Below are 13,965 nucleotides of genomic sequence, written 5' to 3' on the forward strand. Positions count from 1 at the left end.
TGTAGAGGATGCGGATATGTTCGAGGAATAGGAGCAGATGGGGGAAAGGAATGAGATCATAGAGGAGCCGCGTGGGGGACGGGAGGCGTATACGGAAGCCGAGGCGGAGTGCATGACGCTCAAGGATCTGGAGGGACTTGGCCTCATTATCACGGTTACCAATTTCAATGTAGCAATCCCTCAAGGAAGTCAGATCAATTTATTGTCATTTGATCTACAAAACTGTGTCATTGAGAATCGACCATAATATTGATGTGTCGGAGAAAGACTCCCATGTTTTGTCGATATCTTTATGTTCCGCCTAAAAAGGCAAATTTGAAATTTAATATTTTGAAAATTAGTAATATTGTATTTACATCGGCAGCTGGCCGTTGAGACAAATTATGGGAGAATCATTATGTTGCTACTAAACTAGCGCCACCATGTAGGGCAAAGAGAACTACTAGCAGAGTTGCTCCGTGCTGCTGCAAGTACGTTGTCAGAGAACTTGTAAGAGGCAGGCATCGTGGTGTTGGTGAAAGCAACTGTAATTAGACGTTAGGTGGGTTGAATTTATAAAATTGTCATTGTAATGGCTAGAGACCCTCTCGGTTTTTTCGCTGTTTTTTACTCCCCGTAGCCATTGGTTCATTTTTGTGTGTTTGCGAACGAAAGACAGTAGGTAACAGCGATCGAGGAATGTGACAGTTACTCGTTCTTTCGAATCCAATGTGGTTTACAGATTACGGAAGCCGGTTGTTATTGCTTTTTTTGAGTGATTATTTGAGAGTGATGCGTTGGTCTGAAACACTAGACACAAAGGCTTACTGTAATTTTTGTTTACTAGTAGTAATTTAGTTTTCGACTGTAGGTTATTGACAGCTCCTTGGGTACACTTCCGTAATTACCTATTTAATATTCTGGTTGGTATGGGATTGGTAGTAACGAATATGGAAAAAACAGTTTTGTGATTTCCTGCCGTGCTTCGTGTTCTCATTTCGACTAGTACCTCAAGATCCGTTTAGTTCGTCGCATGCCCTCGCTTGGTTTATATCTCTCCGTTTAAACAGATATGCAATTTTTTAGTGCACATAATCTGAACAGTTTTCCCATTGACCACATGAACACCTGCAGAAATTGTTATTTTTAATGGATTCCACGGTATACTTTGTTGCAATGGATTTGATTTCCTATGTAATTTTTTTTTTCTGATAAAGCTTCATCCTTTTTGCAGTTTTGCATGTTTTTGTGAAGATTGTGTTGTTAGTCTACCTTTCTTCTCAGATCGTTCAGTGTGCAAACGTTATTTACATGTCGTGTAACATTAATTTGAAGTTACGGGAAGGTATTCTGCTAAATACCGATAAAACGCATCGTATTTTTATATTGTCTGTGGTGTCTATGATCGTCACATTAATTCTGCATTTCAGAGAGATGGCTGTCAATGTGTACTCGACTAACGTAACAGCAGACAACTTAAGTCGACATGATATGTTGGCTTGGGTAAATGACTGCTTGGCGTCGAGTTTTACGAAAATTGAGGAATTATGTACCGGCGCTGCCTATTGTCAGTTCATGGATATGCTATTTCCAGGTATTGTTGTTTGATAAGTGTTACTGACTTCCATTTAAATGACTTTCCATGTGATTAAGGATCACAAGTAGACATTGCTAAAATAATTTTTGGTTTCCTACAGGAAGTGTTATTATGAAAAGAATAAAATTCAAGACGAATCTAGAACATGAATATATCCAGAACTTCAAAATTTTGCAGGCTGCCTTTAAAAAGATGGGAGTTGATAAGGTAAGTTGTTTGAAATCTTCAAAAATTGTGACATAACACAAAAATTGTTTTGTTGTGCTTGAATGTTTCTGAAGTAAGAAAGAAGTTGTGGTATGCTTCAAACCAGGTGCAAAGTAGTTTCTGTTGTAGCCTCATCCGTGTTCAATGAAATAGCCTCACCCACCTATGAAAAGCAGGTCGCAGGAGGATATTGAAAAAGAGTCAAACTTTTTGCACCTCTGCAGAAAGGTTACACTGCCTAATGTTAATTTTATAAAAGGATTTGGGACTATTTTTTTAAGACAGAACTGTTCCTATGCTATAAGCTAACTTGACATTAGTGTGGTGTCATAGTTAATGTAATACTTCACATGGGTTTTCTAGGGGTAAAAGTGACATACTAGAGCCCCATTGTTTTCTCTGTAGTTTATGTAAGATTTATATTCGTAAGATGCATTGAAATAGTCATTGGAGGCTTGTCCATTATGTTGTAAAGGTAAACTGAATTTACATTGCAGTTTCAATTTTTATGACATTTGCAGTAAACAGGGCACATACAGCACCGTTAGGCTATGCTACAGAGCAATCTGTTAGCCTAACGTGATATTTCAAATTCTCTGTCTTCACTAACTCAGGACCAAATTATCGTGTATTCACCTAATTTGGGCTTCTGGCTCCACTGCAAATCACTCTCACTACAGCTGAGGTGTCAGGTTAGGCTCATGATCACTGTCTTGCATTCAGTCCTTGCAGTTCTTAAGCAAATTATTAAATTATATTATTTGTATATGAAGCCATGATATCTCAAACCAAAAAATCGTTCCTTTAGACATCACTATGTAAAGTTTTAATTCTAAATTGTACAGTGATGTTGCTTATTTAGTCACATAATGTGGAATATGTTATGTTGTGATAGATCCAGTTTGTGAATGATAAAGATTAACAAAAAGCAAAGTTAATTTCCATTCACGTGTTGGTATTAGTGATGGAATTTTAGTAGAGTTGGACAGGGCTGGAGAAAAGAATAGGAAACAAATTATTCTGTTCCTTTGAAATTTAGAAAATTCAAATCGGGATGATACGATAGGGATTTGGACACTCTTATGCAAGGATACAGTGATATGTTATGATAGAGACAGTTGATGTACAGTATTTTAATCCAGACAGTTGGAATTTAGAGATGCACAAAAAAAAATACTTCACTAGGTTTTGTACTAAGAATTCTTTTTGGAGGAGGAGGGAGGGGGGGGGGGGGAGAGAGAGAGGGAGGGAGGGGGGGGGAGAAAGTGTGTGTGTGTGTGTGTGTGTGTGTGTGTGTGTGTGTGTGTGTGTGTGTGTATTTTTCTGCAATTTTGTGAATTGTTGCCTTCACTCCTTGATTATTTATGTGCTGCTGTAACTTTTCATACCATACTGGCATGCAGTGTTGATGATTAAGGGGGATGCAATTTTCCACTTGATTGGTGTAGCTGGTAGATACTGCAGCTTGTGACGGGGGGAGGAGGGCGACACAGTCCACATCTAACAATTATCAAGGCTTCAATGAAAACTTTCATTGTACAGTTAGGAGTAGCTAGGTGCAAATTTCTTTGTTTATACTTTGTTAAAACTTTACTTGTGCAGAATCCAGTGCAGTCAGATATTAAATTCACAAACAATATTTTTATAGCAGCTGTTTGCTAACAAAAGATATTAGGAAAAGGATAGATTGCTACTCACTGTAAAAATTATCCATTGAGCTGCAGACAGGTACAACGAGAAGACTATTACACATTATAGCTTTTGGCACAGTCTTATTCAGCAAATGTGCACACATGAGCACAACCAGTGGAAGCTCCGAAAAGATAGTGACTGTCACATGAATAGCAATCTGGAGTGGGACAGGGAAAGGGGAGGGATAGCAGGGTACAGGTGGTGAGAGGAGAGTGCTGTATTGTGGGGCATGCAGGGATTAGACTCTGAGAGTTGCAGCTTCAGGAAGTGGGGTGGAGGACGGGATGCAGGAAAGGGGAAAGAACATGTGGCGGAGGGCAGAACATAAAGATGGTGAGGGAATGTGAAAAGGGAGCCGGTGATAAAGGCAAAGGTATAGAAATATGCCCCCTGTGGCAAGAGGTTGGGATTGGAAATGGCATAGGGATAGACTACTTTGTGGATGTTGTGTGGGCAATGGAGCACCACTTCAGGAGTGATGGTAAGGATCTTGAGTAGGATGTCGCTTATTTCAGGGCAGGGTAATGGATAATCGAAACTCTGATGAAAGATGTGGTTCAGTTGTTCCAGTTTGGTGTGGTATTGGGTGACAGAGAAGGTACTCTTTTGTAGCCGGCCCCAGGGGGGGGGGGGGTGTTGGGAGAGTGTACAGGAATTCTGTTTGTGGACTAGATGTGGGGGATAGTGCTGGTCTGTGTAGGCCTTAGTGAGACCTTTAGCATACTGGGAAAGGGAGTTCTTGTCACTGCAGATACACTGTCCCTGGGTGACAAGGTATATGGGTGAGACTTTTGGATGTGGAAGAGATGGCAGTTGCCAAAATGCACATACTGTTAGTGGTTGGTGGGTTTAATGTTGACAGGGGTGTGGATGCAGCCATCAGAGCGGAGAAGGTTTATGTCTAGGAAGGTGGTATGGTGAATTGAGGAGGACTGGATGTAGCAGTTGGAAGAGGTGTTGAGATTGTGATGTTTTGTCCTGAAGTCCACAGCATGAAGATATCATTATGAACCTGAACCACACCAGGGGTTTGGGAAGCTAATAAGGTTTCTTCTATGTGGCCCATAAACAGGTTAGCATAGGATGATGCCACACGGGTGCCCATGGCTGTGCTATGGATTTGTTTGTATACTTTACCTTCAAAGGAGTAGTAGTTCTGTGTTAGGATGAAGTTAGTTACATGAATGAGGTAGTGATTCAGAGTCTGAAGGACGTTGGGAAACGTAGTGTTTAGTTGCGGCAAGACCATGGGTGTGAGAAATGTTAGTGTATAGGGAGGTGGTGTCAAGTGACCAGTAGGGAACCAGGAGGTAAAGGGGTGGGGATGGTGGAGTGTTGGTGAAGGAAGCAGTTGTTAATCTTTGACATGGGAGGGTAGATTACAGATAGTTAGATGGTGTTGGTCAATGAAGACTGAAATCCTTCATTGAGAGCACACTAACCAGCTAAAGTGAGTCATCCAGAATTGTTGGGTTTGTGAATTTTGGGGGTGCATGTAAAAGGTGTGAGTGTTAGGTGCTCAGGGGTGATGAGGGAAATGGATTTAGGGGACAGATTCTGGGTGGATCCTAAGGCTTTAAGCAGGGATAACTACATCTCCTTCGAAGAGGAGGTATAGGAACAAATCCACAGCACAACCCTGGGCACCCCCATAGCTCTCACCTCTACCTGTTTATGGACCATCTAGAGGAAGACTTCATAGCCAGCCCAAACTCCAGGTCTGGTTCAGGTTCATTGACGATATCTTCATGATCTGGGCTCGAGGCCAAGACACCATATCCTCATTCCTTCACAACCTCAACATGTTCTTTCCCATCTGCTTCACCTGATTCTGGGCAGCCCAGTGTGTCACCTTTCTTAGATCTTAATGGCTGCGTCTGATGGCTGCATCCACACTTCTGTCCGCGTTAAAACCCACCAGCCACCAACAGTACCTGCATTTTGACAGATGCCATCCCTTCCACATCAAAAAATCCCTCCCACACAGTCTTGCCATGTGGGAATGACTTCTCTGCAGTGACAAGAACTCCCTTTCTTAATATGCAGAATGTCTCACCAAGGCCTTCACAAATACGCACTATCACCCAGACCTAGTCTGCAAACAATTACCCATGTCATGTCCCCACACAACCCTAATTGTCCTGCTACCCTGAAGAGCCAACTACAAAAAGAGTGCCTTCTTTGTCTCCCAACACGATTCTGGACTTGAACAACTGAACCTTGTTCTTTGTTAGGGCATCTGATTATCAATCATGATGCCCTGAAATGATGGATATACTATCAAATAGCCTTCCCACACCTCGGAAAGTGGTGGTCTGTTGACCACCCAGCCTCCTAATTCCAGGCCTCCCTCCTGCAGGTCCAGGGATTAGAATATGTCAGAGGTGCTCCTGACTGTCGTAAAAGGCAACTAAAAGGAGTCTCACACGTTTTGGTCTTTATGTGATGGTCCCCTGTAGGGTTTGACCTCCATTTTTCAAAATTTTCCCGGAGAGCGAACCAATTGAGGAAGGGTGCATCGTTTCCGTTGTGCCTTGAGATCTTTAGTCCACTTTATTGTCATCGCTCTGCAGTCCTGCTAATTCTCCATCTCTTGGGCGAGCACGCCTTCCTGGGTGCATCTTCCACCATGTACTATGCAGTGTCGCTTTTAGTGCTGACGATGACCACGGACTTCTTTGCACCTCATATCCAGCACGATAGCCAGTCCGTTGTTGTGGGGCCACCATGTACACTGTTTGTTGTAGCCCCCTGACAACATAGGGACCACTCTGCTGATCCTTGTGCCATTAACTCCCCACTTGTGCCAAGTAGTAGATTCTTGTAATCCTGGGGCATCAGGACTCCCAGCAATGGCCATTCTGCCAGGTGGCCTTTGCTGCAGCTTGGTGGTGCCTGTGGTGAGGGCCGTTGGTCGGAATGGGTGGCATCAGGGTGGATGACGCACAATGAAGCATACCCCGTCACCACTTGCTGGTGATCAAACAGTAGCAGTCTCTACGCGTTCCAAGTCTCGCTACAATGCAAGAAAGTACAACCGTAAATCATTCCCCTCCCTGGCCACACCAGGCTAAGGAAGGCAGCGAACCTTATTCACCCCAGTACCTCGTATGTACAAGAAGTGATTGGGACTCCTTTGTTTTGATGAAACCACATTTTTTTGTAGATCATTTAGAGGATAAGTTTGGGGAGGTGTAGGGCTTGTCCAAAATGCGATCTGGGTCAGTCTTGATAAAAAAAAAGCATCCTCTGCCCAGTCATGGACTTTACTCGCTTATAACAAGTTGGGGGATGTTTCTGTTACCATTGCACCACATAAGAACTTAAACATGGTCCAGGGTATTAACTTCAACAGGGACCTTCATTTGAGTCTGACGACAAGCTGCACACCAATTTAGATCAGCGAGGTGTTAATTTTGTGTGGCACGTCCATTGGGGTCAGAGGGATAATCAGGTTGCTACCAGTGCCTTCATCTTGGCCTTGAAGGGTAACACCTTACCCGAGAACGTCAAGGTGATGGTCTACCGCTGTGATGTCAAGCCATATATCCCTCCCCCGAAGCGGTGCTGGAAGTTCAGCCATATGTCTTCACGATGTACTTTCAGTGTCACATGTCGAGATTGTGTACGTCTATCACATCCCAATAATCCATGTGCCCTGCCTCCCATCTGTGTCAACTATGGAGAACACCATTCACCTTCCCTGCAGAGGGCTCTTGGTTCTATTGTGAGTTCGTGCATGGTGAGCACGGGGCTCCGAGCTATTGCAGCCTTCCTTCTTTCCAGGGCTGCATGTTCTTGCCCTTCCCCTCCTTTCCTCTCCTTGCTCCTTCCCCTTCTCTCTCTCTCTCTCTCTCTCTCTCTCTCTCTCTCTCTCTCTCTCTCTCTCTCTCTGTATCCTTGTTTATATTGGCCCCACTATCCTCCTGGTTATGTTGGTTTTGCAATTTGGCTTTGTTGCATAATCACCTCATCCTTCTGGCATTCCCTGGCCCCCCTCTGGGGTTTGACCTCCATTACTAAATTTCTATTCCGTAGTGTGAGCCATTTGGGGAAGAGCACCTTACCTAGTGTCTCCGACATGTGCCCTCCTAGTTCATTCCACCTTTTCTTTCACGTCGTTGTCTGATGCTAGAGTGCATAGCCAGCACGGTAGCCAGCCCTTGTGGTGGGGTCGCTATATACCCTTTTGGTTGAGGCCCCTGTACACACAGGGATCACACTTCTGATACCTGAACTGTGACCAACTCATGTAAGCCTAGGAGTGGTTACTTGTCGTCCTGGAGCATTGGAATTCCAGGCCCGTCGGCTGGGGACGAAACCTTTCCCCTACCATCTGGTTTGCACCAGGACTGATGGGGATACTTTCACCAATACCAAACTTTTATTTTTTGTGGTTCACATTGAAGACAAGTTTGGCGAAGTGGACGCTGAGCAAGATGCGGTCATGTTCGTTGTTGATCAAAACTACTTCAGCTGCCCAGTGTGTGGCCCTTCGTGCCTGTAACCATCTTGCTGCAATTCCTGTGTCCATTCCCCCCCCCCCTCCCCCTGCCAGTCTCTAAATATGGTTCAAGGTGTGATTTTTCAAGGGACATCATTCTTCAAACTTACGAGGAACTTTGGGACAATCTCGGATGGGGGGGAGGGGGGGGGTTGTTCACTTTGTTCGGCTAATTCAGAAGGGTCTGAAGGACAACCGCTATGATACTGGTGCCTTTATCCTGTCCTTTGAAGGGGATACCCTCTCTGAGAAAGTAAAGATTATGGTTTATCGATGTAACGTGAAGCCGTACATCCTACCTCCTATGAGGTGTTTTAAGTGCCTGCATTTTGGGAACATGTCTTCCCGCTGTTCACAGGCCCCTCTCTTTGTCATGACAATCATTCTCCACGTTCACCAGATTGCCCAATATATAAGAAGGAAAAGAAGATACAGGAGTATAAGTCCCTTGATCGTCTAACCTACACTGAGGCTCGTAAGAAGTATGCATGCCTTCACGCTGTGTCCATGATGTCTAGTTATGCTTTAGTTACACCTTCACCCCTTCCTTACCCCAGTCCCGAACCCTTCTCCTCCACCCCTCCCCTGCGGCTCCCACACCCTCTCCTCCATGTGCCGCTCCCTCCCCCCACCCGGAGAAGTGTCCCACTTCTTTGGCATCTGCTGGTCAAGGGTGCCCCTCCTGGCATACCCCTTCCTGGCACCTTCCAGACCAAAGATCTGCTGCCATGCAACGACTGGGAGAACCACGGTCTGTGGGCCCCCAGGTCACCCGACTCCCCCCCCCCCCCCCCCCCCTCTCCCTCCCCGATCTTGCTGCAGCTGGCTCCTTTATGCCGCACAGCCCTCCTCGATCTCAAAAGAAGAAGAAACATAAGTCCCGAGACAAGGAGCCTGTAGTTTCACCAGATGTCCCATCCCTGGCTTCGCAACCTGATTCTGACCTGTTGTTCATGGATGTCCGCCCCTGCTTGTTGGTGACAGGTAGTGACCTGGCGGCATGACTTGCTTTAGCCTGTTCAACTCCCATTTGAATCATCGTTCTGTAGTTATCCAATGGAATTGTAATGAATATTACCGTCACCTTCTGGAGTTGAAATTCATTATTTTGTCTTAGTCTGCAGCTTGTGTGGTTTTGCAGGAATCTCATTTAACTGATCACTCACCAACCCTCCGTGGGTTCCGTGCTTTCTGTCGAAATCGGGTTGGCCCCTGCGGGACTCTGGTTGTGTTTGTACGTTGGTCCATGAAGACGTTGCTAGCACTTGGATTCCTCTTCAAACTACATCGGAAGCAGTTGCTGTTAGGGTCCACCTGGATTCTGAGGTCACGGTTTGCAGTCTTTATCTCCCTCTTGACAGGACTCTTACACCTGCTGCCTTAACTGCTCTTCTTCAGCAACTTCCTCCTCCCTTCCTCCTCCTCGGGGATTTTAATATTCATCTTCCCTTGTTGAGCAGTGCATTTCCATCTAGACGACGTCTTCTCATAAACCAGTTTCGTGCAGACCACGACTTGTGCCTTCTTAATGATGGCTCTCCAACTCATTTTAGTGCCGGTCATGGTACCATTTCTGCTATTGATCTTTCTCTTTCTTCTCCCTCCCTCCTCCCTTCATTTCACTGGTCACCACACGACGACCTTTGTGATAGTGACCATTTCCCGTTGATTCTCTCGCTCCCTTTCCACTCACTGATGGACAGGTTACATCGTTGGTCTTTCCTACGCGCCGATTGGTCTCTATACACTGCACAGGCCGTGTTTTCTCCCTCTTTGTCGGGTTGTATTGATGACGTCCTACGTGACGTGTCTGATGTGATTGTTCACGCTGCTAACCTTGCTGTACCGCGCTCATCTGGACGATTTCACTGCCAGCAAGTCCCGTGGTGGAGTACGGCCATTGCCATCCATGATTGCTGTCGAGCTTTGCAACACCTTAAGAGGCACCCATCCGTTGCCAACCTTATTACCTTTAACCGCCTTTGCGCTAAAGCCCGTTACTTAATCAAACAGAGCAAACGGATGTGTTGGGAACGCTTTGTTTCTTTCCTCGGTTCTACTGTCCCTATGTCACGGGTATGCGATACACTTCGCTCACTCAAAGGTTGCCATCGGCAGTCCACCCTCCCAGGCCTTCACCTCCCGGATGGCCTTTGCACGGACCCATTGATTCTCACGGAACATCTTTCGACCCATTTTTGCATCAGCATCAATCTCCTATCTGGCTGCTTTCCTTCACCAGAAACAGTGGGCCGAAGCTTCCGCCTTATGTTTTACCCCTTGTCAGTCAGAATCTTACAACGAACCTTTTACTGAATGGGAACTTCTTCCCGCACTTTCTTCTTCTCATGATACGGCCCCTGGCCCAGAATCCAGTCATAACCAACTGCTTCAACATCTCAGAGCTCCACAACGGCAACATCTTCTCCGTGTGTTTAGCCGTATTTGGCTCCAGGGTGACTTCCCTTCTCAGGGAGGGATAGCATCGTGGTTCCTATCCTTAAGCCTGGTAAGAACCCCCTGTTTGTCAAAAGCTATCGGCTAATCAGTCTGACAAATGTTTGCAAGTTACTTGAATTGATGGTAGCCCGTCAGCTCAATTTGGGTCCTCGAATCTCGGGATCTATTGTCCCCTTACCAGTGCCCCCCTGTGGATCTGGGGGTAAGAATAGGCCTGTGGTATTCCTGCCTGTCGTAAGAGGCGACTAAAAGGAGTCTCAAAAGTTTCAGCCTTATGTGATGGTCCCCTGTCGGGTTTGACCTGTATATCTCAAAATTCTTCCGAAGAGCGAGCCGATTGGGGAAGGGTGCCTTACTTGGTGCATTGTGTCCATCTTGTGGTCAGACCATTCGCCAGCTTATTCATCGTTGCATTGCAGTTCTGCCCGCTCTCCATCTCTTGGGCATGGATATGTTCCTGCGTGCACTTTCCGCCATGCGCTGTGCAGTACCACTTTCTGCACTGACGGCGACCATGGACCACATGTCACCTAACATCCGGCACGGTAGCCAGTCCGTTTGGTGGGGCCGCCATGTACCCTGTTGGTTGTAGCCTCCTGACAACATAGGGATCGCTCTACTGATGCCTGCGCCATTTACTCCCCATGTATGCCAAGGAGTAGATGCCCATCTCCCTGGAGCATCAGGACTCCTGGCAATGGCCATCCTCCCAGGTTGCCCTTCTGTGGCTGGGTGGCACCTGTGAGGAGGGCCCTTGGTTGGAGTAGGTGGCATCAGGGTGGATGACACACAGTGAAGCATGGCAAATCATCTCTTTGCTGGTGGCCAGCCACCAGCAGTCTCTAAGCGTTCGAGGGCTCATTTTAAAGCTAATGTGTATGACCCCAAATCGTTCCCCTCCCTGGCCACACCATGGGAGGAACGAAAGGCTATGAATGACAGTGAAACGTATTTGCTCCGGTATCTTGTCTGTACCAGAGCTGATGGTGAATCCTTTGTATCTGTGAAGCCTCAGTTCCTTGTAGAGCATTTAGAGGACAAGTTCGGGGAGGTGGAGGGCTTGTCCAAAATGCGGTCCGGTTCAGTCTTGATAAAAACAGCATCCTCTGCGCAGTCACGGGCCTTGCTCACTTGTAAGAAGCTGGGGGATGTTTCAGTTACTATCACACCCCATAAAAGCTTAAATATGGTCCAGGGCATTATTTTCCACAGGGATCTCCTTTTACAGTCCGATGATGAGCTGTGCACAAACTTAAAGCGATGAGGTGTCCATTTCGTCCGGTGCGTCCACCGGGTTCCGAGGGATCATCAAGTTGCTACCGGTGCATTCATCTTGGCCTCCGAGGGTGACACATTACCTGAGAAGGTCAAGGTGATGGTCTACTGTTGTGACGTAAAGCCATATATCCCTCCCCCGATGTGGTGCTTCAAGTGTTGGAAGTTCGGCCATATGTCTTCACGCTGTGCTTCCAGCCTGATGTGTCGCGATTGTGGTCATCCATCCCATCCTGATGCTCAGTGTGCCCCGCCTCCCATCTGTGTCAACTGCGGAGAGCACCATTCCCCTTGCTCGCCGGACTGTCCGATTGTGCAGAAGGAAAGGAAAATAATGGAAATAAAGACCCTGGACCGACTGACCTACACGGAGGCTAAGTGGAAATTTGAACGGCTTCATCCCGTGCGCATGAAGTCTTCTTATGCCGCCACTGTCACTCCTGCAACAGTTCCATCAGCTGCATCACTTCCAGTCAGCTCTGAGTCGAAGGACCACACCTGCCCCCTTGATGGTGGGGGCACTTCACTCCCTGTTGCTCCTGCTCCATCTACTTCAGGAGCAACCCCCCCACCCCCCCGCCCCCAACAATCGGGGACATCAGTTCCCCCTTCCCAGCCGGAGAAACGTAAGACTTCTTCGGCTCCTCTCGCCAGGAAGGGTTCCCTTGGGGACCTCCCCTCGCAAGTTCCGACCAGCAGAAAAGCGGACACCCGCGCGTGGCTGAAACAACCACCGGTCGCAGGTTGTAGGGCATCACGGTCGTCGTCTGTCCCTGAGACTGACCCAGTGAAGCCCTCCCAGCCTGAACCACCAAAGGCACAATGCGAGACGCAGAAGAAGAAAAAGGTTCCCAAGAATTTCAACATTGCGGTGGCACCCATCCCACAGCTTCCTACAAGTTCAGCGTCTGAGGATGAGGTTGAGAGTCTGGCGTCTGCTGAAGACCTGGATCTCGCCGGACCCTCGGACGCAATGGATGTCGCTCGCACGGGTACTGAACCAGTGGCAGCAAGTGACCCAGCGGCGTAATCTGCCTCCCCAGTCCCTTCACGCCTTTGTCAGCCATGGACAATATCATCCTCCAGTGGAACTGCAGTGGTTTCTTCCACCAACTTGCTGAGCTCCGACAACTTATCAGCCTTCATTCTTTCCTCTGCATTGCTCTTCAAGAAACTTGGTTTCCGGCAATGCGAACCCCAGCCCTCCGAGGCTATCGGGGTTATTATAGGAACCGGGCCGCTTATGAAAGGGTATCTGGTGGTGTCTGCATCTATGTCCTTCACTCCCTTCACAGCGAGTCTGTCCCTCTACAAACACCTTTAGAGGCTGTCACTGTCCAGGTGTGGACGCCACAGGCTGTTACTGTCTGCAGTCTTTATCTTCCAGCAGATGGTAATTTCCCACAGCATGTCCTGGCTGCGCTGATAGCCCAATTGCCGCCACCTTTCCTGTTACTGGGCGACTTCAACGCCCATAACCCTCTGTGGGGTGGGTCAGTGGCAACAGGTCGAGGTGCCACTGTTGAGCATATATTGACACAGCTCGACGTTTCCATTTTAAATGATGGTGCCTTCACACATTTCAGTGTGGCGCATGGCACGTACTCAGCCATTGACCTTTTGATCTGCAGCCCTAGCCCCTTACCGTCTGTCCGATGGAGTGTGCATGACGACCTGTGTGGTAGTGACCACTTTCCGATCGTTCTGTCACTGCCACAGCGTCACTCTTCTGGGCGCCCTTGCAGATGGGCTATGAATAAGGCTGACTGGGACTTGTTCTCCTCCATGGCCGCTATTCCGCCTCTTTCTAATGAAGCCATTGATGCGGTGGTTCACTTGGTCAGCACTGGCATTGGTACTGCTGCAGAATCTGCCATTTCCTGTTCTTCTGGGTCCCCTCTGCGGAGGAGTGTGTCTTGGTGGTTGCCTGCGATCGCTGAGGCAATTAAAGATCGCAGGCGGGCGCTCCAGCGTCAAAAGTGGCATCCATCTTTAGAAAACCTTATCGCCTTTAAACGGCTCCATGCGCGGGCCCGCCGCATCATTTGCCAACACAAGCAGGAGTGCTGGGAACGGTATGTCTGCACCATTGGCTTCCACATCTCTCAATCGCAGGTCTGGGCCAAGATTAGACGCCTCTATGGCTATCGGACCCCTGTCAGTGTCCCTGCACTGCCTTCCGCTCCATTAAAGATCACATGGTGAGCCGGCAGTTGAGTTGGGTACTAGAGTCTCGGGGCCTTCTGGCTCC

General features: G+C 47.5%; 1 protein-coding gene across 2 annotated transcripts in view; it reads left to right on the forward strand.

Moving 5' to 3' along the window:
• Positions 1-434: 434 nt before the first annotated feature.
• Positions 435-13,965, forward strand: part of LOC126262347 (microtubule-associated protein RP/EB family member 1) — a 60,648-nt gene continuing 47,117 nt past the window's right edge. For both annotated transcript variants that reach the window (XM_049958920.1, XM_049958921.1), the window contains exons 1-3: positions 435-541; positions 1,410-1,573; positions 1,677-1,783. In XM_049958920.1, coding sequence (XP_049814877.1) covers positions 1,414-1,573; positions 1,677-1,783 — 267 coding nt within the window. In that variant the 5' untranslated portion in view covers positions 435-541; positions 1,410-1,413. The remainder of the gene's footprint in view (positions 542-1,409; positions 1,574-1,676; positions 1,784-13,965) is intronic.

Source organism: Schistocerca nitens, chromosome 6 (assembly GCF_023898315.1).
Source record: "Schistocerca nitens isolate TAMUIC-IGC-003100 chromosome 6, iqSchNite1.1, whole genome shotgun sequence".
NCBI lineage: Eukaryota > Metazoa > Arthropoda > Insecta > Orthoptera > Acrididae > Schistocerca > Schistocerca nitens.